General features: G+C 37.1%; 1 protein-coding gene and 1 long non-coding RNA gene across 6 annotated transcripts in view; one reads left to right on the top strand and one right to left on the bottom strand.

Moving 5' to 3' along the window:
* Positions 1-12,069, bottom strand: part of LOC116848325 (serine/threonine-protein kinase 32A) — a 35,485-nt gene that overhangs the window by 15,312 nt on the left and 8,104 nt on the right. For 2 of the 5 annotated variants that reach the window (XM_032824278.1, XM_032824279.1), the window contains exons 2-3: positions 5,302-5,357; positions 2,678-2,846 (exon numbers count right to left, since the gene is read on the bottom strand). In XM_032824278.1, coding sequence (XP_032680169.1) covers positions 2,678-2,810 — 133 coding nt within the window. In that variant the 5' untranslated portion in view covers positions 2,811-2,846; positions 5,302-5,357. Of the gene's footprint in view, positions 1-2,677; positions 2,847-5,301; positions 5,358-8,620; positions 9,186-12,069 lie in introns of all 5 variants that reach the window. The other 3 variants (XM_032824277.1, XM_032824276.1, XM_032824280.1) reach the window with 3 other exon arrangements.
* LOC116848327 lies at positions 590-2,684 on the top strand. Its single transcript, XR_004378942.1, has 4 exons — positions 590-1,487; positions 1,563-1,670; positions 1,785-1,879; positions 1,978-2,684. It is a non-coding gene; the product is annotated as an uncharacterized LOC116848327 (long non-coding RNA).

The raw sequence follows: 12,069 nt of genomic DNA, 5'->3' as shown, positions 1-12,069 counted from the left end.
ATAAGAGAGAGAGAGAGAGAGAGAGAGAGAGAGAGAGAGAGAGAGAGTTGGTGAGCTATATACATGCTAGAGAACCATTAGCTATGATTTACTCGACTTAGTTGCATATATTGCATTTCTTTTATGTGGAAGTGTAGAAAGTGGCGCTAATTGAAGTTAAACAGATCCATTCCAAAGAAAAAGGATACATAAGTTTGGCGGCAAGGCTGTCTCACTTTAGATTGTTACTAACCTAGCTAAAAACATATGCTCAGATTCTGAGCTCTTTTTTATCGATAAAAGTGCCTCTAAAAGTGGCTTGTAGCTAATCAGAAAGCTTATAAACCATTTTTAGAAATACTTTTATCGATAAAAGTGTTTAGAATATAGAGCAAAACATACAAATGTGGAGTGCATTAGGTCAACGTTTTTAACTATAATATAACAGACATCAACTGTTGTTCTGGACATTATGCTTATGGTGATATTTAATGCAAAAGAGTGTCCGGAACATTTCACAGAATATATCGCAAGGGTCACTTGAATGATGTATTTTTTTCTTTAACCGTAGTTTGCAGGAATTTTGACATCATCAGTCGCTTCTGACATCATCAATATGGCTGCAGTGACAATTCAAGAACCTTAAGCGCGCAAATTATAATCTGCCGTTCACTGGTCTGTTAATGTGTCCGCTCACGATTTCTAGCGAGTCTGTTGAGTATTTCCGTGTCACCCGCGAATTACTTCGCGACTTAATTATCAAGAGTGCCCGATGTTGACAGTAATTAAAAAAAGAAAAAGAATGTTTTTCGATGTGGAGCAACCTTTTCGCTGCAAACCGCGACTTTCGTCTCATCTAAAATATTTAATATTCGAGAGCTATTCGAGCTTTTTAAAGCTCTTGTGGCGGTTACGAGCTTCGTGCTGCTCGTTTTTGCATAAATATTTACGCCGGACCTATTTCGAGCATCGCGAAAAGAACTCGACTTCTTTCAATAAAGCCCCGTGTGCTGTCGCGAGATAAGCGTAATCGGTTAAATGCGCGTCCGCCAGTCGCAGATAAAGCCCGAAAAAGAGACATTTCGTTTACGGCTTTCCAAGAGTAATACCGGGAGTGTGACTTCGCGCTTTCGTAATTTAGCGAGCGACCTTGCTTGCTCTCAGGAAAACAAACGAAAGAAAAGTATATCGGCTGCGGGAATTAATGCGCGGGCTGAAAGATAGCGGAATAATCCGCTGAAAACAAAAAAGGTGAAAACAAAAAAGGTGAAAACAAAAAAGGTGAAAACAAAAAAGGTAAATGATAAATTGTATGTCACGTTAACATGATTTGCAATAAAATTATACTAGTGGATATTATTATCGCGTCAACAAAACGAGGCTGAAAAATAAAGCACTAAGGACGCAAGATTGATAACAAAGGCACGAGCGGATTTCGACGGGAATTTAATTTGGAATTTAATTACAAGGATATTTAATTTCAGTTATCTCCGGCAGCAACGAGCGAGGTTATGATGTGGAATGGAAATCAATCGAAAAGCGATCGAGGAATCGCCGTTACCTAACTCTCTTTCTTTTTGCAGACATACCTACGTGCAATACACGCGGAATGCGAACGCTGTTAATTTTTACGCCCGTTTACTCGCGAGCTTAAATTTATGAAACAATTATACACCACGTTAATCATTGCGGTAATCACAATTAATTACAATGCAGTAATTATATACACTTAATGCAGCGGAATATCGCAATTTCGGTATTCGTGAAAATTTGTGCAGATTGCATTCTGCAGTGCTTGTTTTTAGGTTACGTAGGTTAAAGAAAAGGATTAACTAATTGAATGTATACCAAAATTACATTTCTCAGCTAATGGCGTAGATGAGAAGTTTGGTATGATAAGGTAAATTCTTTAATTGCTCTTATTGAAAATCGGTAATGGCGCCGACATGGCCGCTAATTTAATTGCTTCTTTGCGGTCTTTGATGTCGCAATTTTCAGGACAGTTAAAAAGTAAACAGATCTTCTCGATATCGATGTATATCCGCGTGTTCAAAAACAATAGAATTTCAACGACAATGTGGAATCAATTTCTTCTCGAAAACATAGAGACATCGTTTTCGAGCTAAAGCTGTACTTAAAAGAATGTAAGAGTTTGGAAAAATCGTAATAGCCAATATTATATAAGAAGACCAATAAGAGATTAGTATAGTAGTTTTCTCCGTACAGATAAGTATCCGAGTAATGAGTAAAATGGTATGGAAAATATAAACGTTATGTAATATGGCCATTATCTACACATGTGTCTATAAAAGTGACATTTTAAATTTCGTATATGTATATAACATATGTAAATATTATTGAAAATTCAACTAATCAAATGTAACAGTCATCTCATGCATATGACATGAATTCTGTATATTTTTTTAGGCTCATGTACTTCGTATAGTTTAGTTGTTTAGTTTTTAGTATAAATGCTGTGTGTAATGCTCTTTTTGCTGATTCAGATAGAGGCATTAGTACTCAGTCACTTTAAGAGAATATGTACTTTCTATGAGAGGATCGGTTGCAAAATTCCAAGAGGAATTGTTTTGAAAAATGCGCAGAACACTTCGAGACATTCGCACATGTCTCACATGTTTCTACTCGAGACTTGAAAGAATGACTCGGATGATCGATACTGCACAAGGAAGCAGCTTACCTTGGAAACTGAACCATAAGTTCACCAGGCAAGGATGTTCCAACTTCGACAGGATCTCCACTTCCCTCGCAACGTTCTTCAGGGCGCCCCGTTCTACGCACTCGTTTTTATGTACATACTTCATGGCGTACATATTCCCGGTACTGTCGCGTTTCTGCACGATGCAGACCTGAAAATACAAATTTCCGCAGGAATTGAATTTCACGCGCTGGATCGTACCCTACGACGTTAGAACTATTTGGTCGTTCGAGCGTCGTTTTCAAATCAACAAACTGAATATCGCGAAAATATTTAACTCGTTTTTTTTTGGTACATGCGATACGATAGAAACCGTTTTTATTTGTTGCCCCGAAATATTTGATGCATAAATTGCAATATCGATATTTACTTTAACTAGTTTAACGTGGTACAGTAATCCATTTCCACTTTTTAATATAAAATAATTAAAAGTATTTGCTAACATTATTTTGCATTATCTTTTTGTTTTGTAACTATCAAAATACGGTGTTAAATGTTAATAATTAGAATATGTAAGTAAATAACAAGTATATTATATAACTTGATAGGAGTTAGGTTAGATTAGTTAGTAAATTAAGTTAGTTAGTTAAATTTTTAGTTAGGTTAATTTAGTTAGATTAAGTAAATTTTTTTCATATTGTTCTTTGCATAAATGCATTTTTGCAAGTCTGCAAGCGTTCTCTTTAAAATTTTATATTTGTATCATTACAGAAGCAATAAATATACTAAATATTAGTATATTATAGTATAGTATATTAGTATATTAGTTATAGTATAGTATATTATATTTGTTACAGAATACCAAACTGATATTCCTAAGAGAATCATAAAAACTATGTAAACCGCGCACATACACGTATTCTTGATTGTTATAACGTAAATTCCTTAATAATTATTAATTAAATATAACATGATTTCAATATCTGCGAACGTTTGCATTTTTTAAATAAAATTATAAAATTCCCAAAGTTATAAGAACCGAAGTATCGTATTAAGAATTCAATATTATGTTAGAAAATTGTTCCGCCACATCAATAAGTTTATAAACTAATAATATCTTATGTACATAGCAACCAATGACGGGTAATAAACGGCATTGATTGTTAGCGTATCTTAATGCTCGAGAATAGAAACAAAATTTTCTTACAATGTACGGCATTATAGATTAATATTATTCCTAAAATTTTGCAATTTATAATATTTTGGAATGTCTACACAATAATGTAAAAAGTAATACAAATATTTTAAATAATGAATTCAAAATTTCTTTTTTTCGTGTTAAGAGATCACTTAATGTGTTAATCTGGATCATTGTATGCGTCTCTCCAATTGCTCGGCATTATTTGAACATACGAGAAAACGAGAGAAAAAGACAGTTTGCAGTTTTCTTTTTTCCCATAAAAATATTGGAATGCGCGATTGAAAGCGCTTTTGAATTGTAAACGATCGCGTTTTGTCATAAAAATTTGATTCCCATTCTAGCGTTTATTTACGGGTGCCGGCGGCGGTATCACGCGGGCTGTCATAAAAGTGAGGAAACGAGGTTGGAAATTTGCGGAGCGACGTTACTCGACAAATATAAGAGCGACGACATTTTTTTTTTCCCTTTACGAGGACCGTAACGATATTTTATAGCGGCGTAAATACAATCTTCGTTGCGTTCTCGTGAAGACGCGCACTTGTTGTCGGTCATACCGTAAATATTCCGCGGACAATACGTTTACGCGTTCATCAAGCCACCATCATTTCTTTTAATTAGTGGGTAAAAAGGTATTAATCAAGAGCGCTTTAATGAAATGTTCCGCGACGACTTCAAAATTTAATTTCGCCGAATTATGTATAATAAAACTTAGCTCGAAAGAACTCATAGGAGGAAGAAAAAAAACTGGGCGATATAAAAGTATTCAAGAACAGAAAACTAAATTTTTTTATTTGTGTTCAATTACATTGGTCAACACAAAAATTTTACCCTAAACATAAGCTGTCAATTCTAATGAATTTTATGGTGTTGATCACAAATACAATTAAAATCAAAACTTGACTCTGATCTACATTATATACAATATTATGTAGTAAAAATAATGTAGTAAAAATAATATATAATTTATAATTTATAATAATAATATAATTTTCCTATAATAAATGATAATCAATTTCTTCAAAAGTAACTTTCTAAAAGCCATTTTTCTATTTTGCCATTTTTCTACTCTGAACTTCGATATGGCAACTCTGTAAAAATCTGTGAATGTCAATTTTCAATTTCATCTTTCCCACTCTCGGTTGAAAGACGGCACAAATTACCATAAATTACGACATGGTTCGGTACGTTCACAAAACACGCGATAACGCGCACACATGCACACGTACACGATGCAGGAAGCTGCAGCGTGCGCTCCATCTGCATGAAAACATCGCTGGGATAGGACCGGATATACCGACTCGAATCTCTTGGGAACTGCTCGGAAAATGCAAAAATGGCATGCCAAATCATAGGTGTGTTAAGAGGTCGTCGGGTTTGTAGACGAAAGTCCCTAGAGTGACTGACTCGCATACAATATACGCTCTCTTCCAACGTAATTCAATAGCAAAATTAATTTGCCACGTACCTTACCGAAGCTGCCTTTCCCAATAGCACGTAGAATTTGAAAATGATCGAAATTCACTGTAACAGAAACGTGATTTAATTAAATCTACCCTCTGGGGTCATATAGATTTAACAGTGGGCGAGTAACATATTAACTTCCCGGTTGATGAAGCGTGATAGAAATTAACTGTACGAACGAGCAATGGAGCGCTAAAATGCTCTTTCACGTTTATTGTTGCGTGTGTTCGATTCGACACTAATTTTAATCGATCGAAATTGACTTTTCGGTGTTGACGCGTGTCAACAAGTTCATTTCCAAGCCCTGTCGATATTTATTCTTTTTATTTAATTATTTATTTATTTATTCAATTTGTTTACAGGAAGTAATCCCTTTAGCACATTGAAACACAATAAAATAAAGATGACACAATAATATGAATATAGAGTAAGTTATGATGAAAGAAACAGAGAAAAGAATATAAAAAATAGGAAAAGAAATAATATCTTTTGTGTCAACCGCAAATAATTCAAGCGATACTGAAATAAAACAATGACAATTTGCAAACGATGCTGACAATCGGTCGAACTTGCTCGCGATAACCGCAATTTAGCGAAAATCCGCATAATCCCGTTCAGGATTTATACGGGATTAACATGAAGCGCGGAGTACAACAAGAAATTAGTCAGTTCGGGAGAGATTGATCGTGAAAGATATACAGAGACGCACAGTTTATATTGTACGAGCACGTAGTTTCCCCCTTCTTCCCGAAATAGCCAAACCACGTAATCGACGAAGCACATTAGCAGTGTTAGGATTTCGATCTTGATTGTCTCCGAAGCGGAGCTGCGTGTAGGAGTCGCAAGTGTCCTTGCAACGATGAAATTAAACGCAGTGGAAATATACTTCTTTTACTGCGACTTCGTTCTGGATATTTTACTTTTCAGACGTAGCAACATCGTGCCAATAATAACCGACTGACCTATCGACGATCGTCTTCCGTGAGAAAGACGTTCAACTTGCTACTTCGGTGTTATGAGACGCCGAGTTTATTTCGTAACTTTATCGCGCCAACACTCTTGGATACTCGTAGCAATCACTTTTTATTAAATATTTTAAAAGTGACAAAATAAAAGTTTGTGGAACACTTACTTGATGTTATTACCAATAGTAAGAGAAGAAATATAAATTATATTTGTATTTAATAAATAATCAATTTTATTCTACTTGAATTGGAAATGTATAAACGATATATTATGTTACAATGAATAATAAATATAGAAATAAATATAGAAATGATATTATGAGATTATTTCAGATTTAACTTATATAATATTGCGGAATATTTATGGTATGAGAGAGAACAGAGAGAATAGTTTCTTTGGGTTTAGCATTCGTATTTGTTTGACTTGGATTTTTTGTTGGATTCAAGCAACATGATTTTCTATTCAAATACTACTTGTTTCATCAGATTAAACATGTGTTGTTTTATTATTCTTTAAGGAAAATAAAATCTAACTTTTGAAAATCACGGGAGGAGGAACATTACATATGATGAAGCAATAAAAAGGGCAGATCGCCAGTATTACAAAAGAAATATCAAGTTTCTTAAAATTATTTAAACACAATTGTCAAACTTTTTAAATAGAGACTTAACTTTTTTAATACAGAGTTAATAATTTTTCTTTTTATACAGAAAGGTAATTCTCTTTGTATTTTAGTCAGGAAACGAAGTGCATCTATGCATCAAAGTGCATCTATAAAACTTATGTAATTATTATTGCAATATACATATATTTCACACACAATTATTAACTTATTAACTATCCTAACCACCTAATAAATTACAGCCCTTGCTGACAATGTGTTTTTCCCGATTAATTTTAATCATTCTTCGTGTTTTATCTTTGTCACAAACATTTCTCAGATTACACACAACAGATCTTAGGTATCTTAAATAAATTATATTTAATATACATTATAAAAGTGTGTACTATGTATACTTTTCAACGCCATTTTGGCTCCAAATTCTTATATATTGAATCTTATGGATTGCTTTAATAAATTTAAGATTGTACTTTAATGAATTTAATAAAATTAGAGACTTTGTCTTGTCGTGGCTCTTAAAGAAAGTGGAATTGGTTCTTAGAAATCATGTGGAGTTCTAAGAATGAAAAATTGAAACCTACGTTTCCAATGTGTCATACGAGAGTGACGTGAGAAAACAAACTAGTGAAAGAATCGAAGAAGGAGGACAGCGTTCTTTACCAGGAAATCAATTCCAGCAAAATTCAACTGGGGGACTTTTTATCTCGAACTAAATTGAACGTTCGTAGGATCACCGATGCATAGCTGTGTGATGGAGACTATTTATTAATAGCTCCGACAGCAACGGCTCGACTACGTAATCGAACCAGGGGAGGAGGGGGGACGAACTAAAACTTCCACGTGACGTCGTCGTTGCACGGCGCGATATCGCGGAAGCTCGTTGCAGCTGCAGCGAGCTATAAACGCGATAGAATAAGGTGATCCTGTGAAACGTTGTCGATGCATATCCGTCATTCCAGCTGAATGAGAATTCGAGTTACGCGAATTATGCGGTACCAAGGGTGCGTCGATATAAATCGCCTCAGCGTCTCTATTAATACGCGTTTCGCAAAGCTAGCGGTAACTGAGTGATAAGTAAATTCCGCGGCAATTCAGCACCTGCGTTTCATTGTTACCTGTTATACGATGCGTATAATCATATTATACGCTTTTGATGCCTCAATCGTATTCCGAGTCAATCACTATAGTACTTTAATTAGCGTGTACAACTTCATAAATACATTAAGTGGCATAATTGAATTTACACAGCTGTTATACCCAGATAGCTCGATTGCATTCCATAATTTACTGCGATACAAAGAGAAAAGGAAGTGAGAGACTGGAATTATATTTTGCGTTAACATTTCGTCAAGTTCACCATCGACTGTATTGTATCTAAAAGATCTGCGAAGATAATAGCCTCTCTTTTTCTTTCTTTCTGACGAAATTCCTAAAATATTAAAGATACGCTCGTCTAGGCAATCATTATTATCTTGTCGATTGCGCTTGACATCGCGTAGCCTCATTGTTCCCATATTTTCTAAAATAGCAGACGTAACCTCATTGTAGTAGCCGGAATCGATCGCCAATTAGTTCCGCGCTCATCCCGCGTAACGTGTTCCGTCTCATAAAAAAATTCATGAGAAAAAGGAAGAAAACGACGAAAGAGGAAGGCAAGAAGAAGGCAAGAAAAAGGAAAAACAAAAGAAGCGAAATCAAGGCGAGTTTGCTTCGCGACGTAAGCCGGATCGTTTACCTTCTTCTCCGGGAGTGGGAGCACTTCGGGTCGACTGATTGGCACCCATTTTTCCTCAATGAACGTCGGACGTGGGCGTCGACGGCCGGTGTAAGTTGCATCGGCGATGCAGCGTCGGCCACGACGACGGCGAGGACGACGACGGTAGGATTCGTCCTTGGGAAGTCTCATATTTCCGCATCGTCGCGGCGCCGCGACTCCTCGTCGCGCGACCTCGGACTGCTCTTTTCCCGTCTTATCGGGGCGCGTGTACAAACGGAGGCATTCCTCGCGGTGACCGTGGCCCTATATCTATGCACGACGTCGAGTAGCTCTTCTCGCCGGATAAGGTCGCCGGTCGATAAGGCTGATCGAGGCGACGACGACGACGGCGGTGGTGACGGTGGTGGTGATTAATTAGTTGCCCGCCGCCTGCAGATTCGAGCGGCTTAATTAGGGGCTCGCGTTAACGCGCGGATTAATTGCGGACACCGTTGCCGATGATTCCTTGTGCGACAATGCAGACCAGCCGCTACTCGCGACGCATCGTCCCGATGAGACCCGCGACCAGCACGACGAGAGATCTCTGTAACGGATGCGCCGGGGGGATGATTATTCTTCATTAAGCGTTAATTGGTCTCGGCTGAAACCGAGATGCCCGTTATTAGCGTCCACTGTGCCGTAGGCGATGAATGGCATAAGGAATCGTCGATGTTAGGAGTTTTGGATCGGTAGACGTGTGTCTTCAGAAAACTTTAGCGAGAACGGATATCTATGATTTTTTATTTTGAACTAACAATCCAAAAGTTTGAGTGTATTATTCATGGGCATGTATATAACAGCAACTTTTGCCATATCTATTTCACTTCTCAAAAACATAATCTGAGCTTAAATGTGAGGACACGTAGCAATAAAACTCCGGACTTTTTAGTATATCCTGGTCAAAACTAGAAAAAGTATTTCCGAGCCACAAGAATTAATTGAACTAGTTTGATTAAAATAGAAAATATTTGTTGAAATAGAAAAAGAAAAAAATAAGAAGAGATACATGTAGCTAACAAGCTAGCAAAACAAACATCCGTAGAGTTTGGTTGCACCATAAAGCAATATACTACTTAAACACATATCCGTTATAAACTGTATGTTTTCAAAACTAATGGATCACACGGAGAAAACACTCAGGATATCACTTGTTCAAATATGGTTGCTATTACAAAATATTAATGTATTTTTCGCCCATGCATTCAAGATGGTTGTAGTGTCTATAGTACTCTAGAAGTGGTGCATTTTTTATTGCCTATTTATATGGATTTGAGTAGTATATTGCTGTATGGTGCAACCAAACTCTACGGATCTCTCAATCACAGTGTTTGTTTTGCTAGCTTGTTAGCTACATGTATCTCTTCTTCTATTTCTTCTTTTTCTATTTCAACAAATATTTTCTATTTTAATCAAACTAGTTCAATTAATTCTTGTAGCTCGGAAATACTTTTTCTAATTTTGACCAGGATATACTAAAAAGTCCGGATTTTTATTGCTACGTGTCATATTTAAGCTCAGATTATGTTTTTGAGGAGTGAAATAGATATGGCAAAAGTTGCTGTTATATACATGCCCATGAATAATACACTCAAACTCTTTTGGATTGTTATTGCTACATTTCCTCACAGTTAAGTTCAGATTATGTTTTTGGAGGATTTCGCCGAGAATGGTTGTGCCTAAATAAATATCGCCATACTCCTTTCTCTCTAACCACAGAATATATGGATGTAGCAACCGCAGTAGTTTTCTCCGTGCGCGTAATAAAATTCTATCGCGGGATAAATTGTACTATACTTCGAGATAACGGACAAAGAACCTTTATAGAAATTTCTTTATAGAAATTTTGTGTTGCCACGTTAGTGATTACGTCACTCACAAAATCTTTTTACGTCCGTTCAAAAATCACTCTGTTATATCCGTTATAGTGCTGTCTGACAATCGAGGAGAACAAAAGAGATGTGATTGTGACGTCCGTTCAAAATATTTTAATGCGAAAAACGGCACGCACACAGAACTGATCTCGCGAGAACCCGGACATTTAAAGTATACGTACGAAAAAAGAAATGCATCACATATGGCAACAATGTAGCGCGGCTAGTTTTTCGAAATCCAGTTTTACTGAAATCAAGCTCATCGAGCGTGACAATGGGGAGTAGTACTTGTGCAGGAATTTTGGGGACGAAGCGAAATCGGCTTAGAGCTTCGATGAAACGCGCAAACAATCGCTCGTTCCTCCATCTCAAAAACATAACTGACTACCAGTCTCGTAACATTGTATTAATGGACGGATTTCTGTAAGCGATCTACACAGACGCTGAGTGAACTGGACCCTGCGTATGGAGCTGTGTGTGTGTGTGTGTGTGTGCGTGCGCGCACGACATCGGTACCAATTAACGTCGTTGATTAGTTAGTGTGGGCGCAGCAAACACGACAGCTGATGCATAGCTGCCACTCGAATTGCAGGAGCCGGATCGAGATCCTCGCATCGAACGCACAACACACACGACACTCATTCACTCGCATTCTCGCACACTCACGCTCGCACAATATGCGCGCAGACACACGTACACGCACGTACAGACTCGACACAACATATCATGCAAGCAGGAAGGTAGCATATTACCGCACCGTTGCATTCGGACGTGTGCCTGATTATGAGGCCTTCGCCTTTAACCCAATTATAACCGTGGTTGTCGAATCGCGCTTCATTACCCTTCGGTTCGATTGAACAGACGCGGCTGATTATTTTAACCGGCGATATCGCTCGACAATTGAACAATGCGATCAACCGCGAATGAAAGCTCCATCCTGTGCGTACGCGTACACGTGTGCGGGAGCCGGCAGTATCGGAAAAACTTTTTACGCCCACGATAAACTTCGGTATGAGAGCGGCAAAAATGAGATATACGATTATCCTTCTAATAATTATCGTTTCATGCAAAATTGTAAATTACGAACCGCATTAATTAAGTACGTACGTGTATTATGGAAATTGTACAATTGTAAATGCAGGGCATGAATCCTGACTGATTTTATCTGGCTGGATGAAATCAGAAGGCAGGAGAAAAATGACGAAAAATATATTGATCATATAATATAGAGGAGGAGGCAAAAGAGAGAAAGAGAGAGAGAGAGAGAGAGGGGGAGGGGGGAGGCGGAGAGAATGGAAATATAATGACATAATATGACAGCGAAAGCTCTCGTGATATCCACAAATCAGAATGAGAAGATAATCGATAATTATATAGGCAAATAAAAGTTCTTATAATAAAATTATAGCTGTTTTTATAATAAAATTTAGCAATTTAATTCGAGTTTACTTCGAGTTACTAAATACCGCTAGAAGAATAGAACATGGCTTTTACATGCCTGCGTAATTATTAATTATCTTCTCATTCTCGTCAGTTTTAGTAGTGTGAATTACTAAA

The sequence above is a fragment of the Odontomachus brunneus genome, unplaced genomic scaffold (genome assembly GCF_010583005.1).
Source record: "Odontomachus brunneus isolate Ranch 3 - 2012 unplaced genomic scaffold, Obru_v1 Obru_scaffold_093, whole genome shotgun sequence".
In the NCBI taxonomy this organism is placed as follows: domain Eukaryota; kingdom Metazoa; phylum Arthropoda; class Insecta; order Hymenoptera; family Formicidae; genus Odontomachus; species Odontomachus brunneus.
This window is presented reverse-complemented; position numbering and strand designations above follow the sequence as displayed.